Raw genomic sequence first — 24,246 nt, 5'->3', positions numbered from 1 at the left:
TTCTCTCACCCACATAGGACACTCTTTTATTACTGGTTCCCTTCCTTTCAAAGATTCAAAGGGCGAAACTCCTGTTACTGAATGTGGAGTTGTTCTGTGTGACAACATCATCTTCCTTAACTGTTTTCTCCACAAAAGTGGATTTGCTAAAGATAGTTGAATATTTCCCCTTATAATACAATTTATTATTTCTAGTAAACCATGTGCTTGTGGTCAGAAAAGAGCTTCTCTTTCATGAATTGTTCCCATCCTATCCAAATAATCCGTCATTTCCTTAGCGACACATTGTACCCCATTCTCTGATACAATTATTTTAGGTATTTCTTTCTCTATAAAGACTTCCTCCAGAAATTCAATTACTCCTGTCGTATTCAAATGTTCCATTGTCTTTATTACAAACCAGTTAGTATGATAATCCACAAATACTACTATGTATTTATGTCTCACTCCTAAACTAGAAATTGGACCTATAAAGTCAATGGCCAACCTTTCCCATGATTTTTCCTGGGAATTCCATCACTGCTAATGGAGGCTTTCTTATCATTTTAGTCTGGTAACTATTTGCACATGCTACACAATTTCTACTTTCTCTTCTATTTCTCGATCCATTGCAGGCCACTAATATGATTGCCTCATTTTTCTCTTCCTCACTCCTTCACCCATATGTCCATCATGTGCAGTGTCAATAATATGTCCACAAACTTCCCTCTGAGGAACTAATTGAATTCTTCTCATCAATTTGTAATTGACTATACTCAACTGTTCCTTTACCTTAAAGTAATCACCTATGTGACTGCTAGCTCCACTAGACCACCAGGGTTACGGTTGGACCGCCGCCAAAGTGGTTGTCCGACTGCAAAATGATGACTGTGGCGGAGCCAGACACTGCCAGCCTGCTGCCAGCCTGTCGGTCCTGGCAGTTGTAATCTGCCAGGGCAGTGCTGCAAACAGTGCAGCCCTGGAAATTATGAGTTCCCATCTGCCAGCCTCTCCATGGTGGTAAACACCGGCATGGGCAGTGCAGGGGCCCCCATGCACAGCCCCATCGCGCATTCTACTGCCTGAATTATGGGCAGTGGATTGCACGAGGTGTGCTGCTGCACCTGCTGCACCTGCTGCACCGCCACATTGCCGCCGGCTCCAATAGGAGCCGGCTACAATGTTAAGGCCATGTCCCCCACTGGGCTAGCAGGCGGAAACTTTGTTTCTGCCCACCGGCCCAGCAGGGAAGCCATAATAGGGCCAGCGTGGTTCAGGCCGCACAGGTGGCGGGATGACAGGATGGCATTGGCGGGCATCCTCCACCGCCCGCCAATGTCACAATGAGGGCCTAAATCTTTTTCCTTAGTAACATCCCATTCCTCTACACTTCTAGCCATCTGCACTGTATTCATTCTGTCTTCTTCTGCAATCACATCACCCACAACTTCCCCTGTAGTAATCAGCATCCTTGATAAATAATCTGCCACCACATTCTTACTGCCTTTGACAAATTTGACTTCAACATTGTAGTCCATTATGAACAGTAACCCTCTTGAAATTTGTGGAGTGTACATTTCCTTCCAGACCACTCCCTCCTTTAAAGATATATGTCAGGGGTTCATTATCAGTTCTTATTTTGAAAGGTATATCCCACACATCAAATTTGAAATGATTGATTCCACAACAACAAGGCAAAGCCTCCCTCTCTATTATGGAATATTCCCTTTCTGCTTCCTGTAACATTCTGGATGCAAATCGATCCACATATTCCTTATCATAATTTCTTTGTGTTAAAACTGCACCAATACCAGCACTGCTGGCATCTGTAGTCATGTACATTTCCCCTGTGACATCAACATGTCCTAATGTTGGAGCCTAAATGATACATTTCTTTATTTCTTCAAATCAATGTTCACAGTATTCATTCCAAATAAATTCTACTCCCTTCTTCATTAACTTTCTTAAGGGTTCCACAATCTCCGTAAATGTTTTACCAAACTTTGAACAATACTCCGCAAGTCCTAGAAATGACTTAAACTCATCTTTAGTACTAGGCTTTGGTGCCATTTCTATTGCTTCTACTATGCTCTTCTTGGACTTGGTTCCTTTACTGTTTATAGGATGTCCTAAGTAAGTTATCTCATGTTTTCTAATGTGACACTTTTCTTTCTTGATGGTAAAATTGTGTGTTTTCCAACCTTTTCATTGCGTCATCAAACAACAAATCATGTTCATCTACACTTTCTCCTACAATCAATATTTCTTCTTGAAAATAATACCTGCTTTATATCTCAAAATATATTTTCCATGATTTTTTGAAACACCAAGGAGGCCAAGCCCAATCTAGAAGGCATTCTTTTATAATAGAAAGCTCCCAGCGGTGTAACAAAAGATGTAAGATGTCTAGATTGTTCACATAAATTAACCTGATGGTGGGTGGATGACATATTGAGAGCACTAAACATTAGTCCTTTTCCATCCACTGCTGGCATGTCAGAAATATTAGGAAGCGTATACCTGTCTACCCAAATGTTGTTTTTTAAGATCTCTAAGATCTACACACTGCCAAATTTTTCTTCCTTCTTGTGGTGCAATTACAACTGGTGCAAGCCCTTCAGAGGCCTCAATGGGGTCAATAATATTGTGTTCCAGCAACTTATCCAATTCTTGTTTCAAAAGATCTCACATCATGTTGGGTGTATTTCTTACTTTGTGGACTATTGGTTTTGCTCTTTTTTTCAATACTATTATATGGGAAAACCCTTTAATAAAACCAACTAATTCAAAAATACCTTTGGATATCTTTCATCCTCTTTGTCTTCAACTTCTTCAGTTATGTCTCCTATTTCTTCCTCTTCTGTTTACATAAGTGGTTCTTTTGCATTTAGATTTAATATTAAAGCTAAAGCCCTCTGGTGGCACCACCCCAGCAAATCTGAACCATAATCTGTAATATATATCCATCCTTAGACAGCTCTTTTCTTGAAAGTGATTGTCATCCATTTAATTCCCAAAATTGTTATTCTCTTTCCTGCATATTCTACTGCTTTTATATCTGCTTTACATAACCGAGAATTTTGCATCCCCGCCCACTTGGCTCCATATGGTTCCTTTGATATAAGAGTGAATTAAGTTCCTGAATCTATTAACACTTTTGAGGGTATATTATCTAAACATATTTGACAATGAGGTTTCTCTAACCTATCAGTACTCTCAGATTTCACTCCTTGTCCTCCATCATCATTTCAATTTTGCACCAATCAGTTTCATTTGACTGTTCTAATTTCTCATTTACACTGAAAATCACCTCACAAATTCCATCACATTTGTCCTGATCTTCCTGGTCTACTACATGCACATTTCTATTACCTCTTAAGTCACTTTGGGCTCGATATACTTTAGCAAAATGCCCTCTTTTACCAAAATGTCTAAAAATAGCATTATTTGCCACACACATTTTATTAGCTGCAATATGACCTAGAGCATCACAACTAAAGCATTTCACCTCTCTCCATCCAAATGTTTTCTGCTTCAACTCTGGTTCTACCTTGTATGTCTTTATATTTTCTTTTATGTTTTTATATTTTGTCTTAGTTATTTATTTTCTTTCCACTCACACTTTTAACCTCATTTATTGTATCATATTCTTTTTCATCACCAGTCTTGTCTATTTCTTGTAAACACAATGCTGCATGTTCCATTCCTTTAGCTATTTCTATAGCTTCCTCCAATTTGGGATCTTTGATTAATAATTTTTTCTTTATTTTCTTGCTGTATGTACACCTTACTATTTGGTCTCTTATTAATGAGTCAGTTAATTGATAAAATCGACAAGACACTACAAGGCCTCTTAGTGCTGCCACGTATGATGCAATACCTTCATCCTCCCTCTGAAGTCTTGAAAATAACTTATGGCGTTCAAGAACAAAATTATTTTGGGGAGTTGAATGTCTAACATTTGCCTTGACATATTGAACGCATAAGTAGGTTGACCTTCACAAGCTCTAGAGCACCAGCAAGCCATTCCCAAAGATACTTGTGGTAGATCCTCATAAATTTTCCTTCCTTCAATCCCTAAATGATGTAGTCAGATAGCCTGACGTCTAGGTGGTCCATATCAGTCTCCCCTAATTGCTAGCAAATAAGTTATGAATATTTTCTTCCATTTTATCCAAGGTATATACGTGGATCCCCCAGTGTTGACAAAAATGGTGGTGGCCATCTTCCTTTCTCTAGTTTTTTTCTTATCAACTTTATCCCTAAATATTAAATATACAGTTTTTAACAAAATAAACTAAAATATCAATCTAAAATAATAACTTAACATAACAAATTAACAAAAGTAACTAATATCATTAGCTAAAAAATAACCATCTATAAATTCTATTTATAGATTCTCATTTATTTTTATTTTTAGAAATAGTCCTATTTCTGTTTTTATTGACTGAGTGAGTCCTATTTCTGTTGTTATTGACTGAGTGAGTCAATTCTTGTTATTGCCTGAGGGAGTCGATTCTTGTTCAGCAGCCAGCAGGTATTGTTTAATGGTATTTCATAGTTTTTATTGTGCCCTGCTTGTTTTGCTTCCCTCGTGCTTTCAATTGCGCTACTCACTACACTTTTCGCTGCATGTTCAGTCGCACTGCTCCACTGTGCTTTCCTCACCCTTGCGCACACTTGCTCGCGCTCATCTTTGATCACACTGTCTCTTTGTTACTCCTACCGTTCCACGCGTTCAATCAGTGTGCTTCACTGCGCTTCCCTCGTGCTTCTTCGGCCACTCTCTGCCACGAGCTGATAATGGTTCATAACGGTTTTGTATCAATATCTAAGTTAGTAATTGCTTATTGTTCAAAATAGGGTCTCTGGTTGGCAGTCAGTTTGCACTTTGTCCAAGCAGGGACCCTCACTCTAGTCAGGGCAATGGAGATACACACTGAAGGTAACCCCTGCTCACTCTCTTGGTACCTTGGCACAACCAGTCAGGCTTATCTCAGAGGCAACGTGTAAAGGATTTGTATCAATACACACATTAATACAGTGAAAACACTACAAAACGGGCACCATACCAGCTTAGAATAATAGCCAATATTTATCTAAATCAAACAAAATGAAAATGACAAAAATCCAACATACACAAGTAAAGTTATGAATTTTTACAATAAAAAGAGTCTTACTCCTTAGAAAAAAATGGATGCGTTGATGTTACACAAAGTACCTGGCTGCGTCAAAAATAAAGCTGCATGGGCGAGCGTACATCAGAAAAGTCAGCGATGCGTCAATTCCTTACTCGCAAGTGAGGCCATGCATCATTTCTTCTCAGGTCAGGTAAGCGATGTGTCGTTTTCCCTCCCGCAAGACAGTGATGCATCGATTTTCAGACGGGCACCTCGGCTCTGGGCAGGTTCACACTGCTGACGTCCAGTTACAATGCATACCAAATCTGGCCGCACAGTGGTGAGGGGCTTGTGTCGATTTCAGTAGTTGCAACCACAAGCGGGTGTTGTGTCGTTTCTCCAGCCGCACTGCAGGTGATTCATCGATTTCCCAGTCGCAATGCAGGTGGTGCATCGATTTCTCAGCTGCAATGGGGTGGTGCATCATTTTTACAGCTGCGTTGCAGGTGGTGCATCTAAATTTTCCCTGCACGGCTCCTGTGCATGGATTTCCACCTTGGTTCCACCAGCTCCACCTTTCAAGGGCCCAGGGACTTGATAGGGTACCACTTGGCAGGGTATGAGTCTCAGCACAGAGTCCAGGTGCTGGTAGAGGAAGTCTTTGATACCCCTCAGACTTCAGAACAGGAGGCAAACTCAGTCCAGGCCCTTGGAGACACTTCAGAGGCAGGAATATACCACAAAGTCCAGTCTTTGTCCTCTTTCAGGCAGAAGCAACAACTGCAGGCCATCCCAGTAAAGCACACTCACAGGCGAAGGGGCAGTACTCTTCCTCCAGCTCTTCAGCTCTTCTCCTTGGCAGAGGTTCCTCTTGGTTCCAGAAGTAATCTACAATTCTGGGGTTTTGGGTCCACTACTTATACCCCTTTCTGCCTTTGAAGCAGGCAAACTTCAACAAAAGACTCTGTTGTTCACAAGATCCTGCCTTGCCCAGGCCTGGCCCCAGACACACACCAGGGGGTTGGAGACTGCATTTTGTGAGGACAGGCACAGTCCATTCAGGTGTAAGCGTCAGCTCCTCCCTTCCCACTCTAGCCCAGGAAACTCATCAGGATATGTAGGCTATACCCCAGCTTCCTTTGCCTCACTGTCTAGAGGGAATTCACACCAGCCCAACTGTCAGTCTGACCCAAATGTGGAATACACAAGCAGGCATAAGCACAGAATGGATAAGCAACAAAATACCCACTTTCTGAAAGTGGCATTTTCAAACTTACAATCTAAAAACCAACTTTACCAAAATATGTATTTTTAAATTGTGCATTCAGAGACCCCCAAACTCCATATCTCTATCTGCTTCCAAAGGGTACCTGCACTTAAAAGATATTAAAAAGGCAGTCCCCATGTTAACCTATGCGCAAGATAGGCCTTGCAACAGTGAAAACCAAATTTGCCAGTATTTCACTGTCAGGATATGTAAAACACATCACTACATGTCCTACCTTTAACATACACTGCACTCTGCCCATGGGGGAACCTAGGGCCTACGTTAGGGGTGCCTTACATGTACAAAAAGAGAAGGTTTGGGCTTCACAAGTGGGTACACTTGCGGGGTCGAATTGGCAGTTTAAAACTTCACACACACACACTGCAGTGGCAGGTCTGAGCCATGCTTACAGGGCATCTCATGTACAGTCCTTGGGCAACTCTAGCAAACTTTACTAGGTACTTACTAGTAAATCAAATATGCCAATCATGGAAAAGCCATTTACACATACAATTTGCACAGGGAACACTTGCACTTTAGCACTGGGTAGCAGTGGTAAAGTGCCCAAAGTACCAAAACAGCACAAACAAAGTCCAGCAACATTCAAACATAGAAATCAGACGCAAAAAAAGAGAAAGGAGACCACGCCAAGGATTCCAGGTCTGAGTCTTATACTTTCACGAATTCTGCCACATTTAACAGCTCATAGGAAAAAAGTTAACTTGGCCCCAGAAAATGATGCATTTGTAGGTTTCCAGGGGTGAAGATGTCTGTCTTCTGTTTGTCTGTTCCCCGCTCAGACCAGCTTGCCGCCAATGTAAAGGTCATACTCCAGTAAATCTGTTTCTTATATCTTCTTTATTTCTTTATAAGACATCTTCAGCAGATCTCCACTTCTTTTCAACCCTCTTGACTTCTTTCTTCACATTCCATCTGATGTCATCACTACCTCATCATCTTCTAACATCTTTATTCCATGGAACAAATCATGTCTCCACACAGTCTCTCATCTGACAGGAGCAGTGAGTGCGTGAGGACTTCAAATTAGAGTGAATATAAAGAGGTTGAAAAATGATAATGGAAAAAAGCGTTCACGTCTGTCACTTTCTCTCACTCATGATGAACTCTAACGGGAAACAAATTTGCAAGCCATATAACTTTGCTTTAACTCTGTCTGTTTTATGTCTGATGTGACAAAGATAAATTATTTTGTAATAGACTGCCGTGAATCTTTTTTCCTTCTATGGAAATGACACCGGTGCTTTCCTGAAGTCATGTATATTTCTGCACATTTTTTTAAGTGCAACATTATTGTCACTTTACTTTAACAGAGACCTGTCAACTCAATATTGCTGATCAGAGGAGAATATGAATTTTTTTTTTTGTTTCTGACCAGCTCTCCTTTGAGCAGCACCTTACTAGTCCTAACGCTGCTCTCAATCTTAGAGTTTCAAGCAGCAACTCCGGGGTCTGTGCTGATCAAGAGCAGTATCCAGCGCTTTCATTGCCAAAATCATTGGACTGAATTGCTTTTTTTAACCATGGGGTTGTCACTTTCATTTCTAGAATGGTTGATACTTCACTAAACCACACAATCAATGTGACCTGTAAGAGTATTGCCTGGCTATGCTTTCAAGCTGAAGAGTCAGTAACTTCAGTCTACTGTGCTACTTTCCACAACTTCAAGCCTAAGACTTAGCTGCAAGGTCTGAAAATAAATTAAGCAGAGGGAAGAGGTCTTGTAGAAAATTACCATTTATGGCATAACAATCCTCCAGTGTTTGCCTTATCTGTTTTGTTGAACGTGGAAACTCTGTGCCCTTTATCCCTGCTAAACAGGATTGAAGTGCTTGTGCTCATTTCATTTACCCTTAATTGACATAATTAACTTGCCTATAAGTTTGCGGTATATGGTGTTGAAAATGCTCCCAGGGGCTGGAAGTTAAATGTCACCTGTTGACCGCAGCACTGATTGTGCAATCCACAGAGTTGGCTTGTAAAACCATGTGTAGCCTGACTGCAGCAGTCTAAAAACTTGCTGTACAATCTGTCAAAATTACCCTTTCTGGTAGATGGGAAGCTCTGATTTTAATTATTAAGAAGTCACCCCTAAGTACACCTTATTGCCCACAAGGAAGGGCACTTGATATTTAAAAGTGAAACATGTGTGAAATTAAAGTTGGCATGCTCACCTAGTGACCAGTCTCCAAAAGCTTTTTTCACTGTGCTACCTATAGCTGTAGCCCGGTAAAATTTAAAAGTGCAGATTTTAAACTTTAATCTGTAACTTCTGACAGGGAATTGCTACATTAGTCATTACAAGTATATTCTCATATTTATGAAAATCTAATCAAGTGATGAAGTCAGATTTTAATTAAATATCTGGAAAAGTAACTTTTGTTAAGTTATACTTTTTCTGCCAGAGCCCCAGTAAGGTGACTCAGAATTAGCCTAGGACAGCTGGCATTGCAGTGCCTCCCAAGCAATGAGGTATAACACCTGCTCCCACAGCAGGCATACTGACCTGGGCCTATGTCTCTCAATAGCTTGGGTGTGGGGTAATATTGTTCTTCCCCTTGAAGTAAGGACATTTGGTTTGGGCCTAGGAAATTTGTTAACTTAAAAGCGAGCAAGGTGAGGCCTGTCCTTTTACAAGTAGATGTAAAGTCACACCTGGAGGAAGTCAAGCCTTTGTGGTTCACAATAGCCAGGCTGACTCTAAACCCAGTGATAAGGAAGTGGCCCCTAAAACCTGTTTGGAGTGGGCACATGTGAGGGTCCTGCTTAATTCCCTGGCCACACCTCTAGGTGAACACAAAAGCTGTGCACAACGGAGGCAGAGTTCTCCCATTTTGAATTTGAGGAGTAAGGTCCACTTTGCTATCATTTGCAGTCGGGAAAACAGGAACTTCTGGAAAAATGGGTAGGATTAATTTTGTTAACTTCTGTCTACTTAGTTAATGAGAATCCCCCACAAATTAGCTAATGCGCCTCATAAGTGTGGCACCTCAATGAACCCTCCTCAGAACCCTTTCTAGGCCTACTGAATATCAGAAGAGTACTGGACCTGATTGCTGTAACCAGAAAGGAGCTCTGAAGGACTAGATCTGCTCTCTTTTGTAACTCGGACAAAGAAGTAGACTCCATAGGTGAGTGAGCTGACCTCATGTGTAGCTATAGAGTCACAAAAAGCTGAGCTACCACTTTTCCATAGATTCCCAGCTATCTACTCCTTACAGGACTTGCACTGGGCTCTGCTCATGGCCTTTGCTAGATCAAGCCCTAAAGTCATAATAACAACCCCTGAAGTCTGGGAGCCTTAGGTGAAGAGCTGAGTAAAAAGGTACTTACCCTGGCTTCGTTTTGGGACTGAGATACATTTTTACCATCAGCTGCCAGAGGAGCTGTACCAACCACCAGAGTCAATCTGGCAAAGGTTTGACTTTGTTGGACTGAAGAAGCTGATTAGTCCTCCCTAGAGATTCTTTGCAGCGGAAAATCCATTTCATGGGACTCTTCACAAACACTCGGCAAGAAGGTATCTAACCCTGTGTAGCCCTTTTTGGATATACCTTGAGACTTTGCCTGCTAGCAAGAAAGGACCCCCATTTCAGAGACCCAGCAAGATAAATGTTGATCAGCCTGAGGCTCGGAAAGAAGCTGGACAACGGTTGGACCCCTGTGGGCAGGAAATTCAAATTCCCCCCACCTAAGCGAACAGCTTTAGCGGATGCCTGCATCCAATGGCAATCAGACTTTGGATTTGAATTTGTATCAACTTTTCCAGATGCATCCTGCTGCCTTGCCCCACTGGAAGACATTATCCTCCATTTTGCAGACTCAGTCCAAAGGTAACATCCTTGATGGGGTGATCCTGGTTGGTTTATCCAACTTTGAGATCTATCGCAGTCGGCCTCAGAGTGCAACTATTCCCTGCTCTACCACAACCATAAACTAGTATTAGTGCTTATTGCTTTTTGGGGCTAACCTCCCTAAAACTTTAAAAACTCATTTCTCCATTTCCCCTTGCTGGTTTTTTGTTTGCTTGGTGTCATTCTTTAATCTTACTTTATTTTTTATTTTATTTGAGATTTTTATTGGCTGATGTTTTGATTATAGTACTGTTTTGGCACTGCATAAATGCTTTACACCTCGCCCTAAGTAAGCCTGCCTGTACTTTACCATAGCTACCATGTGGTTAAGCGCAGGTTATTTTAGTAACTTTTGGGATTCACCCTGACAAGTTTGTTTTATTATTTGCTTGAGGTGGGCGTCTAACCACCCCAAAAAAATAATCACATTTCTTATTGGCCTTGTTTCATGTCCCAGTCTTAAAACATGACACTGGTCGCTTGTTTTTCAGGATGTCAGAACACAGTATCTGAAATATCTAAGTGCATGCAAAATTTGCATAATTTGCTTTTGTATATTTATGCACAATTTCAGGAAAGAAATGCAAATCCTTCATTTAATGTGCATTCTAGTGTGAAATGTGTGTTTGCATCAATTCTTGACACACAGATGCATTTCACAATAAAATAATAGTTTAAAAATCACAATTGCTGTAAACAACACCTGCTCACATAATGGGTGTTCACATTACTCTAATGCTGTAATTTCGCCATGAATGGCAGAGTAATTTATTGACATGACATAATGGTGTAATTTCGAGGAATTTCCTGTTGAAAGTGTCACTCGAAATTCGCAAATTACACCAACATAATTTAAGTTTCATGTGGATCAACAATTTTCATTTTCTGTTCTATACATTTATCAAACATTATAAAAGAAACATAAAATCCATGTGTAGAGGATAGATATGGGTATGATAGTTTGATAGAGGATGATATGGGTATGATAGATCCCAGAGGATTCAGTTTTCGGGGGAATCACTAAAGCCCAGCCCTCTACAAACACAAAATGGTTGCTGAATCATATCCAGGTCTTGTCAATGGGATTTAAAATTCACTACTTCATCCACAGAATTCCCAAAATTTGTCGAGGGAGAATCCACAAATCTCTGTTTCCTTATGCCATAGTTTTAATGAATGCTGTTCTGCCAATATCTATATATGTATCTATGTTTAACTATTTATACTGTAGGAATATAAATAGAAGAGTGGAGCTCAGTACAAGGTGAAGTTCACAAGTGCAGTTGGGAGAATTGCTCACAGGATGCAGGAAGGTTTCCAATGGAACTGTGTTTTAAAATTAAGAATTGTCCACTAAGTAGCCAATCATCTTCCATTGAAGCCCTTATGTAAAATCGTCCTCAGTTTTTCTGTCTTCATTTTGCTTACCTTTCTCTCGTTCATTTCCTGTGTCTGCTTTTGTCCCTCTCAACCTTTTTCTTTCTCTTTCCATTCTCTGTTTCTCTTTAATTTATTTTGTTTCTTTCATTTTGTTCCACATATTGTTCTTTGTTTTTCCTGTTTGATCTTTATTTCCTTTTGCTTTTTACACCCTTCTTTCTACTTTCTTGGCATCTTTTTCTTTTTTTTCATTTCAATTAATTCTCCAACTCATCATCTCGCCCTTCATTTTTTTCTCATTTATCTCTTTCTATTATTTCTTCTCTTTTTCTGTTTCCCTTATTTAATATCCCTGTACTTCATGCCCAGCTGCTGCCATTTCTGAGCACCGTAAATGGCAAGCCTTACTTTTTCCACCCTACTGAAAGATGGAAGTTTTAGCCAGCCTGGCCTATTGACTTTGCCAATGTTCCTTTTTAAAATATGAGGCTTATTGACTTTATCAGTAACTGTTCAATTTGGTATTGAGCATTCAATGGGAGAGTGTGAGATTCCTTGCTTACTTCCTCTACTTTTTCCACCCCCTCCCCCACATTCTCTCTTTCAACTCCCTGGATGCTCTGCACTTACTTCCTGTCATGTTCCCACCCGTATTCCCTGTGTCACATTTTTAGATTATTATTTTTTCAATAGATCAGCAGGTTCAAGCGCTGCCAGGGCACTCTTTTTTTTTTTGCTGTTTACTCGCTCTCACTTTTCACTTTATAAACATTTTAAATTACCATTTCAACATGGACCCCGCCCTGTTGGATTAGTAAATTAAAAAAAAGGTCCGTCATGTATGTAGACTAATGTGTGAGCAAGTATCCCGATGCAAGTGGGCGCTTCGGTGGCAATTTCGGAATGTTTTTTTTTTTTTTTTTTCAGATAGAAATCTTATTTTAACATTACGAGACATGCGTGCACATTCATCTTGGCGCCCATGTGAGCATTGCATTGGCAAAAGTATTGGCACAGCCGATAGCTTGGTTCTTTAGAGCCGAGACCTGTTGACTTTGCCAATACATGTCTTTTTTGCAGATTGTTATAGTACGTTCTGCTGCTCAAATTTTACAATTTACTCAAAAAGTGCAAAAACATAGTTACCATATCGTTTTGTAAAATGTGTATAGGAACAAAATACTCGTGTTTGTTAGGTCCCTTAATAACGTTACCCTTGTGTTACCTCTTGTTCTGTAGAGAGCATTTCTATTGTCACTATCTGGAGCATCACAAGAGACAAAGAGGACTTTATTCTGTGACATCTAAATTCCACTTGGAAATATGATCCAAGGCTACCATAGAGGTTTTATTTCTGGCGAAACCGAAAGTAATCATTAAAGTGCATGAGGTTTATTAAGCCTTCGTTTTATGATATAACCACACATACATGTCTCGTTTTATTATATTACCACACGTAGACGTCACCTGCATCCCTGTGTGATACCTACCTGTCTACAGCTTTAAGACGAGGCGTAGAGAGAGCTGCTTCACACGCCAAACGAAGTCTAGCACACGATATGTTTGCAGTTTATATGAATAGAGTGTGGCAGTGAAAAGTCATGCCACCTTAAAACCGTCTATATTTCAGTGAAATTGAAAAAGTTTGAAATCTGGTTATATAGCGAATTTAGACCCCGTAAAATACGAGACAATTCACAAAAGTGGTTTTCTGTTACGGGTGCAAGGCCTCAGACTTTCCATTTTAGTAGGCGCAGGTATTTCCTCTAACACCCCCATCCGTGGAAATCCTGTTCATGAGTTTATTTTTCAAAACGCACACCAGAGAAACTACTGGTGGAGAGTGAATTTTATACCTTTCCGACTTTCTTAATGGAAAGGGAGGCATCTGTTTCTAAGCAAATTCCAAGGCGTGCTCATAAACGCTCATAAAAATACATAATGAAAAGCTAACCGTGGAATGTTCTCCCTACCTCAGTGAGGGAAGAAGTCCACTCAAGTAAGGAGTCGAGGTAAAACGCCGCTTAAAAATATTTTTTCTACGAGATTTTTAGTGATTGTGAGAGACTGACAAAGTTAGAAGTTGGAGTTGTTTATCCTTTCACCCCTGCATAACCACAGCCTAGGAATAGTATAAGCAGCGAGGCCCCAGCTCAGATAGACAGTTGCTTTGAGCCTTAAGTCACCAATTTACTGCGAAAAGCGATTTTTAAAACAAACAAGTGTTTAAGAATGGATTTTCATGGCACTGTGTTAAAGGCTGTAGACATATATTTTGGGGCATATTTAGGTGAGGCTGGCACCACGGTTGTGTCACTTTTAGTGACACAGCGGCAGCGCACATCTCTGAACCATATCTTTGAGGTAACACAAAGCCACTTTGCGTGTCTTTGAATTGCCACATAGATATGGAGTGAGGCACGGCAGCTCAAGTTGTTGCATTGCCTTTCTCTGTGCCAACGAGGCATTCCATGGGCATTGCGGTGGGTTTTCCCATGCAACACCCATGGATTTTGGCGCATCCCCAGATTTCCGAGAGCCTATGATCCTGGGGATGCACCAAAGCCTTACGCCTCCCCTGGGGAGGCACAACAAGGAGCAATATCTTCATGTCTCCTCATTTTTCCTCTTTCTGTGCAGCCTGCATTCTGCAGCACACACACAACAGGAAAAAGGCCCCCAGATTATTTTTGTGCAGAAAGGTACCCCTTCCTGCACTAAAACAATACTGCAGACAGCGCAGAAACCATTGCACTATGATGCAAGTGTGATGCAAGTGTGCCTTAGTTAGTTAGCAAGGTAGACAAAATTGCACCAGCGCATTTTGAAGGGACAGGAATGTGCTGCACTACATAGATACCATCAATGCTAAGGAGGGTGACCCAGTATCCTCTTGTGGGTTTGGGTACTTCAAATAAATAAGCAAGGATGGCTACAAGGGATTTAATTACAATGAAACAAATAAATTAAAAATAATTAATAATGCAATTTACTGGCATCTGAATTGGATTCCACAATAACATCCAGGTTTACCTATCAGACAGAACAAATCAGGACTGCTGGTCTTATTGTGGAAGCCAATTGTATTCCACACATTATTCAACATTTAATCAATAAATACCCCAAATGTAACGAAAGTAAAACCGAATGTAATAGTGTTTATGAAATGGAGGAGTTTCAGTACATCAACAATACCAGGTATGATTTACAATGTTTTCCAACATATCAAAATAACAAATACTCACTTTCTGAAATGTCTACGGATTGTAAGTCAAATTCACATAACAGAGGATCAATATTCCAAAAGGATTACACAGAAAGATGGATAGAATGTTGTCCGTAATTCTGTTATGTTCTGAAATATTTACACAGTTTATTTAAACGTTGTTGGGTGCTAGGAAAAAAACTCTTATCCCCAGTATACAGCAAGATTGTCAAATACATCCTCCGACTTGGAAGTCAGAGAAAGAAAAGTAGATGGGTCTGAAGACTTGAGGCAATCAAATGTGGAGGAACTATAACATTTGAAGATGCTTTTAAGTTTGATTGAGATTTTCCTAACCAACAATGTATTCCTCTTCAACCATGAAATATGCCAACAACAGTGCAGAACTGTCCTGGGCATTTCCTTTTCCCTATATTACGTGAATTTAACAAAGGTATGGGGGGAGAAGTAGATTGTATGGGGAACACAACAACCAACAAGCACTATAGAAAATTTTGTATTCGTCAGTTACATCAATAATTTGTTTCTAATCTGGAATGATGATACTGGAGAGTTCATGCAGTTCGTTAAAAACTTGAATGAAAATTATCTAGATTTACAGTTCACATGCTCAACTAGCAGATTCGGTGTACATTTCTTAGATGTATGAGTGTATGTTCAAGAAGGGAAAACCCACACTGCACCATATAAGAAACAAATATCCACAAACAACATCCTACACTGAATAAGTTTGCATTCAAAACTACTAATCAGGACCATTCCATATGAGGAGTTGCTAAGGATGAGAAGGAATTGTTCCAGGGATTTAGATGCGGAAGATAAATTTGATGAGACAATAAAAAGATTGAAATGTAGAGGTTATAAACAGAGGGATCTGCAAAATTGCCTACAAAAGGTGAGATTGAAACCTAGCACTGAAACATTGATCACACAAAAAGAGTGACAAGAGTAAACATGCATACCATCCTGAACAGAGACCAAAAGACAATTCCTCTCAGAAATAGAATAACATGCAATTCGCAGTATGTGATTTATAAAATTGAATGTGCCTGTACTCTCCGTTATGTTGGAGGTACTTGTATGTTAAATTAGAGGATATTGGAACACATACGAGCAGTGAAACATTGTGACCTGACATATGCAACAACTAACCATGTAGCTTGATGCCAAGATGACACCTGGAGAACAATGAGATATTATGGAGTGGACATGATCCCCCCAAGTGAATGTGGTGAAATTCGGACTCAAGAACTGAGTCGTCTTGAATTCAAACACATTATTAGACTAAAAATGAAGGTGATGCACGTTCTTAACAATGATGAAGAACACATGGTTATGATTACATTGCAAACAGCTTCTGGACTTGCTGATATTAGGGTTGTGAATAAGAAAGTGAGATGTGGCTGTGAGCTAAAGCGAGACCTTTATGCAACCAGCCAGTATGTTTGCTGAGTATGATGTCCGTATATGTAGCAAATGTAAGGTTGATGTGAATGTAGGTAAACATATGCCGGAAGTCAGGCACTAGACAGAAAGATTGAAAGACAAGGGGTGGTTCTAAACATGTTTTCCCCATTCATTCATTTTTCCCTTGGGATTTTGAACAGCGAAAGCGCTGAAACCACTGGACGGAATTACACCAAATTTGGGAGTAAAGTAGGTCCTGGTCCAAAAGAGTGTTTTTTTTTTTCATTTTGGTGTAATTCCATCCAGTAGTTTTAGAGAAATTAAAGAAAATCCAAATTTGTATATATAGGGACGCGAAGAATTTGCCACCCCTCCTGATATTGTGCTGAGAACTGATTGGCTGATAACACTTCAACAACAGAAGTCGTAAAAAATAAAGAAAAGGGACCAGAGCAGGAACACCCTGTCCCCTTAGCTCTGGTAGTGGGGTCCCAAAGGGTCCCACCCAGTGCTAAAAAGCATTGTTTTTATTTTACAGACAGAGTTGCGGTGGATCTGCCATAAAATAAAAATAAAAATGAAGTGCGGGCTCCCGCTCTCTGATATTATAAAGCCCCTGAGTGGGCCAAGTCCCAGGGACATTTGTTTAAAAAAAAGGGAGGGGACCTCCTGGACCCTTCCCACTCCCTCCATTCTGTTTCGTTTTTGCCTGACCTTCCTTCACTTTGTAGGGAGATGGAGGAGGGAATGGTTGTATCAAGTTCTAAAATAGTGAGTCCCCAACTCAATGATGTGGCCCCACATCACCACTCCATACCTACCAGATTTTAGGGGGATCAGCTTTTACTTTGCAGATATTCTGTTCACATTCTTAGGTGCACATGCTGTCAATTTCTGTATGTTCTTGGCTTCTCTTTTTTCTTAATGTCAGCTCATCTCACTGATCTCAAATCTTTTAATCATAATTTCTCACTATTGCCTCCTGAACTATGAAATTATATATCTCTGATTGTCTGCTGAGTCAACAATCGTAAGCCTTATTTACGACAATGGACGTAACTTACAAAACTCTAACTATTATTAAATTACACCTCTTTGTGTTGTTCACAAATTTTTCTGCTCAAATGTGTAAATTGTGATTTTTTGTAGAAACATTTGCTTGTCTATATTTTTCGAATTCTGTGTACCTGTATTATACGCACTCCTTAAAATAAGCGTGTTTAGGTTTACGAAATGGGACTATCTTTTTTGGGGTTGGCATTCTTTTCTTACCAGTTCAACTGTTTTCTGTAACCTGTGTCTTCCACTTATATTCACCAAGTGAAAACTGGAGTAACTGTTGCGCTTTCAATTGAAATTTGAATCTGTGGAAAATGTGGAAATGCCTTTACATATATTTTTGAATGTCCAGAAGCTACAATTGTAAGGGAAAGTTCCCGACATTTGTATTGCATTTTTCTGATCACTATTTTCCGACATTAATGGGAATGCCAGGGGTCTACGTCAGAACATCACTGACAGAAATATAATTTGACATAATTAATGTGTTCTAAAACTTGTTCACAAATATGTCCTTTTGAGTGTAGATGTTTTACTATTAACGACACTAGGAATTTTATAAACGGTGTTTAGGACACAATATTTATGATGATATTGTTGCAAATATATGTACCATGCTTCTCACAAGTGTAACTTCGGCAAAAAATAGAATATACAATTCATACAAATGTGAGTAACGTGTGACCTCGAATTCGCAGACATCCATCTGCACTTTCTCCCTTCTAAAGCAAGCAGAACGTGTGCATGCGTACATTGCACCATTATCCAGGCTGAAGTTCAGTCTACACCTGGACCAATCCTGTGCTGCCTTCACTCCATTCTCAAAGATTATTTACACTCCAGAGCTTTCTCTACCCATTGTCCATTTCGTATCTCTGATGTTGCCAACATGATATCTGGGGTGATTTAGTTGTGTATAACATTTTTCGGTGAAATTCTATTTTTCAGTCTTACGCTCCTTGGTGCAAGTGCCATAAAAATAAAACGAAATGAAATGAATAACAAATACAGCACTGAGATATCTTTCAGCATTGAATACTTAGAGCTGCTAAGCAGGGGGAATGAGTTGTCCTAAAAAGCTACAAAGATGGTTTCAATGAGGATGGCTTTAGGGGGTAGGCTTTTGGCTGCTTCCCTAAACCTCATGTCTCTGCTGTGAAAATTGAGTCTGATTTTGCTCCTTTAATGGAAATAATGGTGTAATAATGAGTCACTACCGTCCAGGGGCAAATCCTAACAGCAATTTAAAAAATGTCACGTCGAATGCTCCTGATCGGCAGTGTTCGGCTGTTAACATCTACAGCGCATGGAAATATTTGAAATTAACTGCGGAAGTCTCCTCTTTCACTTCCTTAACCGATTTTATGAAAATACCCTGAAATGCTACACAATTAAGGCGGAAAACCTGAAATACTGCAAAATCTGTTTAAACAAATACTACAATCAAATTCACACACACAAACATTATCCCGACGCGCCAGCTGAGCAGAGTGAGCTGTAATTTCGCTGAATATATTCAAATGCTTCATCATCATTTTCCAAAATTTGTAAAAAGGAAAGAAGTAATTTGGTAGTTCTAAACATTGTTGAATTATGTTTATTTTGGATTTGCGGTTATTTTCAGTGGTTAGCCTCACAGTGGAATTCGCGGAAACATTCCTCAATATCCGGCGTCCAAGCTTCAATTTAATTATTTGAGTTTTGCATCCACTTTGGAGGTTGAATAGCAGTAGTGTGTTTGGGCAGGATTTCACTTGCTTCTTTCCACGTAAATGCAAAACATGTTTAATTTCATCTTTTGCAGCAACAACTGTACGTAAGCTCGGAGGAGGGTGTTACGCAGATCTCTCTGCACCGCTGTCACATCTATGGCACCGCCTGCGCGGACTGCTGCCTTGCAAGGGATCCATACTGTGCCTGGGACGGCAAATCCTGCTCCAAGTTTTACCCCACTGGAAAAAGGTGAGCAAAGCAACCATCCACAAACAAATATCATTAGTGCAGGTTGTGTTGAGTGTCTTTGTGGAATAGATTTTTTGAGTATGTAGTCTTGGTAAATTGTTCTGAAGGAGGTCTACCACCCCACAGATGTTGATACTTAGAAACAACAGCACCACAAGGAATGCAGTGGTGGAAGTGGTTTGTGCCCGGAATGCATTCTAAGGCACAGCTCCAGGCACTAACCTGTCAACATCTGGAAAGTGTGTAGTGCTATTTGCTACACACTGTGCAGTGTGCTATAGTAGTTGTCTTTCATCTTGACTATATACCATTCCTGTTTTCAGTAATACTATAGACTTTAAGGCTTTAGCAGGCTCATCACTGCTCATGTATGGTATATAACCAAGAGACAGATACTTGTAGGATATGGCTCATCCCCTCAAAGTATTCTTTATGTAAATATCAATCAATATCAATTTGTTAACATGTTTAAAAAATGTAATTGATTGCCTACGCTTACTGAGAAAATGCCTGGGTATACAGAACTGATTGATACATGTTTTAATAATGTTTACCGTCTCAACCTCCCCTGTTAAAATAGTCATTTAAATTATTTATTTATACTGACAAGAATGCTGGTATCAGCTTGCTGTCCCTTTATATACATGTTTAAGAAGCACACTAGTCTACAAGAAAATTGTGTGGATATTGCATGCAGCCAGTCATATGTGGCTCAGTTTCTAAACAGCGGAATGGAATGATGAAAACAGAGCAGTAGCGATTACTGATGCAGTGAATGGAGAACTATGTTGATAAGTTTGGATAAAGTAAAATATTTTTATGGACAAGCAAGGGAAAATAGGATTAGTTTGTTTGAAAATGTAAATCCTGTGTTTGATGAAAGATAAAATGGAAAAGACAAATATGGCGAAGGCAGAATAACCATGAGACATATTTGAATAACTCAGCATCATGGCTTTGGGGTAGACTTTTAGCGCAAAGCTTTTAAGGTCCTTTTACCAGCTCTGTCTACTATAGTAAGTAAAAGTGTCCATCCCAGAGTCTTCTGAATTGCCCTTCAAGCTCACACACTCTTGCACTTAGATGATGCAAAGCTTTCTGTAGAGCCTCCTAGTCCCCATAATTGCTCATTCAAGGGTATCCTCATTGATGGACCCAAGAAACATTACTATAATTCTCCTACCCTGCTGGCACTCCACAGGTTTCCCTTCTTGATCTACCCGGGTCCATCTCTCCACCTACCTCTGTTGGCCATCAGCCAGCTCCAGGATCTGACTTCTTCCAAGCATTCTCTCCTCTGCTGCATTCTTCTTCCTCTTCCTGCTTCACTCTCTTCTCGAGGCTCTTCCTGCTCTCTTTCCCACCCTTTTTGGTGCTCCTTCTTTCATTCCTACCAATTTTACTGCTGCTCCCACCCGTTTCTCAGCTGTTTTCCTTACTCTCCACTTCAGTCTTTTCCCTATTGCTTTGTTCTCACCTTATTCCTTCATTCTTTTTGCTTTCTCTCTTTCTGCTTTTTTTCTGCCCTCCTTGGGTCCTCTTAGTCCACTTTTGCTGCTGCCCCTTTTTGGCCTTTTCCCACTGCTTTCTCCCACTCCTGCCTCGTTCTGCCTCCCCTCTCCTACCTGCATTTTTGCCAGCCCTGCCCACCACCTCCTAGTGCCCCTCCCAGGACCTACTTAAAGGCAGCCTGAGAATGACTGTGCAGCCCTGATTATGGCAACAGATGACATCTGGGCCCTCCTTGACAAAGGAGAAACAGACACCCTTATCCTCCTTGATCTCTCATAAGCCTTTGACACTATCTCTCACCACAAGCTCATCATTAGACGTCACAACTTAGGCATCCAAGTAGCTGCCCTCAGATGGCTTGCCTCCTTCCTCAATGCGAGAACACAATAAGTCCACCTACCACCCTTCACCTCTGAACCCAAACCACTAATCTGCGGAGTTCCTCAAGGCTCATCACTCAGCCCCACCCTCTTCAACATCTACGTATCCCCTTGCCAACATAGTCAGATCTCATGGACTCAACATTATATCCTGTGCAGACGACATGCAATTCATCTTCTCCCTCTCCGAAAACTCCACTGCCGTCAAAATCAACTTCCACCAAAGCATGACTAGGGTCGTTAATTGAATGAGGAATAACTGCCTCAAGTTCAGCACACACAAGAATAAAGTGTTGATCTTCTGAAGTGACAACTCCCCCTGGGAGACCTCCCACAAAACTGGGGCCCACTCCAACCCCAGTTGAGCACACCAGGAATCTCAATATCATCCTGGAGAGCAAACTCACTATGAGGTTCAAAGTCAATGCAATGTCATCCTCCTGCTTCTTCATCCTATGTATGTTGCATAATATTTTCAAGAGGGTTCTACAAAATATAAGACTGGTCATCACCCAAGCCCTTATCACCAGTTAACGGGACTATGGAAACACCCTTTGCTTGGGAATCGAGGCCCACCTAGTTCAAAGACCATCCAAAATGCAGCAGCAAGGTTCATCCTGAATTTCTCACATCGCACCCACATCACCCCCACCTCAGAAAACTCCACTGGCTTCTGGTTGAGAAGAAATTCCAGTTCAATGTCATCAACCGTACGTACAAGGCCCTGCATGATTCCAGACTTGCCTACATCAACCACCGACAAAGATTCCACAATCCCTCTAGACACCTCCACTCCACCTCCCTTGTGCAGGCCCACACCCCCTGCATACAACACAGCAGAGAAGGAGGACGATCCTTCTCCTATCTTGCAGCCAAAAACCTTCAACTGCCTCCTTCTGCACCACAGGACCTCCCCTACTCTACAGGAGCTCCATGGGACACTGAAAACTTAGCTGTTTGATTGAGACCCTGGACCCTGACAGTGCGTGTATACCCTCATTAGTGACAGGTCATGCTCCAAAAGAAAATTAATTGATTGATTGATTTTCAAAGCCATCTATGCACCCACACTCTACATCAACATCCCCATATCATTATAAACGCCTCCATCAATGCTACAATCTAGGAAAGAGCTTATGACACACCACTTAAAGGAACGCTGCATGACTGTGCACTGAAAGTCCACTTTCACTGTCAAAATCCAGCTACCCTCTCCTGTGAATTGCCAACTTGCTGACTGTATACTTGCCTCTGACTCTGTAAAGCATTCCTCTGCATATGAACTGAGTTTGCGCTATACACACACCTCACAGACACAACATAATCCATGAATGGCTTGACTTCATGGGGGAGCAACAAGCATTAGTAAAAGCATTAGGTTTCACCTATGTGATTAATAATACACTATATTTTGCTGCAAGTTGTAGCTTGTTGAGTAGTTGTGCTATATAAGTTACTGAAACATTGTTAAAGTGTTATGAGTTACAATTACAATAGCCTAATGGAAATAACAGGCAGTGAGCAGGCTGCCATGCAATTTACTGTGTTTAACAAGAGAAAGGCACATGGTTAAAGGCTTCGTAAGTAATGCATAGATGTCAGATGGAGCAGGGGCAGTGCTTACAGTGAAGTTGGCATAGAAAGAGATGATGTGTTGGCTCCAGGTGATGGGACGATATTCCATCACTATGATGTGTCATATTAAGGAGACACTTGAATCAAGTTGAGAGCAAATGTTTATGGATTCCCAGATGCAGAGATTGTTGTGCATTTTGATGATGTTTGTGGTAGTGTTGAGGAAGGCATCTGCAAATGCTCAGAGGGTTGAAGGAGTCATTTAAATCATGAAGAATGAGCATGTGATAGTTTTGGTAAGCAAGCAGCTGACAGAAAATGATTCGTATTGGAGAGTGGCAAGAGTGTGGTCAGTAGGGAGTGCTGAAAAACAACTGCAAGTGCTTGTCCAGTCTTCCTGGGGTGAGGATCACCTGTGTGGGTGTAAAAGCCTTGTGAAGTATGGGTAATGGATCGTTTCTGAGTCAGATTCTAGTAATGAAGGCTGGTCAACCCAGTTTAGGTGATTCTTATTCATAGATCATGCGTATATAGAAGATCAACTTTGCTGGGTGTTGTGAGGTTAATGGGAGGGGGACTGAGGGTGAGGTAGGGTGGTTAGTGGGCCAAGAGACTGAAGGAGAAGAAGAAAAGGAGGGGGAGTGTTGTCAGACCCTTCTTCTGACCCATTGGTAGATGTGGTTATGTGTATTCCTAGGGTAATGACACTAGGCTGTGCACAATGTAACATGATTAGGGAGTGAACCAAGCAGTCAAGGGTGCAATGAACTAAAAAAAAGAAAGGCCTCTCAGTAGTTTAGGTGCCTAAGATCAAGACAGCGCAGACCAAGGGAAGCTCACACTGCAGCCCGTTGGAGGTTCAGAACGAGGGTCAGCACACAGAAACAAACCAATCAAGAATCACAAAAAAACAAAGAAAAGGTGTAGAGAGGAAGTAAAAAGAGAGAACATAGGGAAAAAGAAATGTTGAAAAATGCAGTATAAATAAATTAAAATACACATCACACTAGATTTCCCGGATCACTTTAGGCAGTGCTGCACACATCAATTTGAGGCAAAGGTTGAATATGGAGCTCAGAAATAGTCTTCAGCACTGCCCATCAATACAGCTGAAGCGACCTTTTGAGTAGGGTTGATGGCTGTTAGTTCTAAGTGTGGCTGAGCATCATTTTGACTACAGATATTTCATAATATTTTAATAAAAGAGAAGAATATCACATCCTATGCTCACCATTCAAGCTTAAGTAAAATGCACGTCACTGAACTACACTCGGGCATTTACCACATTTGTGCATTTATCAGGAACACGCACATGGCTCACTTTTTTTTTTCAATAAGAGGCGAAAAAAGATATGGGGTGAAATGTGGCACCCTTGGGATGCGGTGAGAAACATTTATTTAATTTCGGAGCTTGAGAAGATGACAAAGCTAGATGGCAGGTGTACTGCGCTGTTTGAGATCTGTATGTTGCAACTGGAATAAGTGCAGTAAATTGAGAGGAAAAAAA

General features: G+C 40.7%; 1 protein-coding gene across 2 annotated transcripts in view; it reads left to right on the top strand.

Annotated features, from left to right (window-relative positions):
• SEMA3C (semaphorin 3C) overlaps positions 1 to 24,246 on the top strand; it is a 480,273-nt gene that overhangs the window by 411,218 nt on the left and 44,809 nt on the right. For both annotated transcript variants that reach the window (XR_011202287.1, XM_069228681.1), the window contains exon 15: positions 19,115 to 19,272. Coding sequence is in view for 1 of the 2 variants with exons in the window: in XM_069228681.1 (XP_069084782.1) it covers positions 19,115 to 19,272 (158 nt within the window). In the remaining variant the exon portion in view is untranslated. The remainder of the gene's footprint in view (positions 1 to 19,114; positions 19,273 to 24,246) is intronic.

Source organism: Pleurodeles waltl, chromosome 4_1 (genome assembly GCF_031143425.1).
Source record: "Pleurodeles waltl isolate 20211129_DDA chromosome 4_1, aPleWal1.hap1.20221129, whole genome shotgun sequence".
Taxonomy (NCBI): Eukaryota; Metazoa; Chordata; class Amphibia; order Caudata; family Salamandridae; genus Pleurodeles; species Pleurodeles waltl.
The sequence above is the reverse complement of the archived record's forward strand: the minus strand, read 5'-3'. Positions and strand labels throughout refer to the sequence as shown.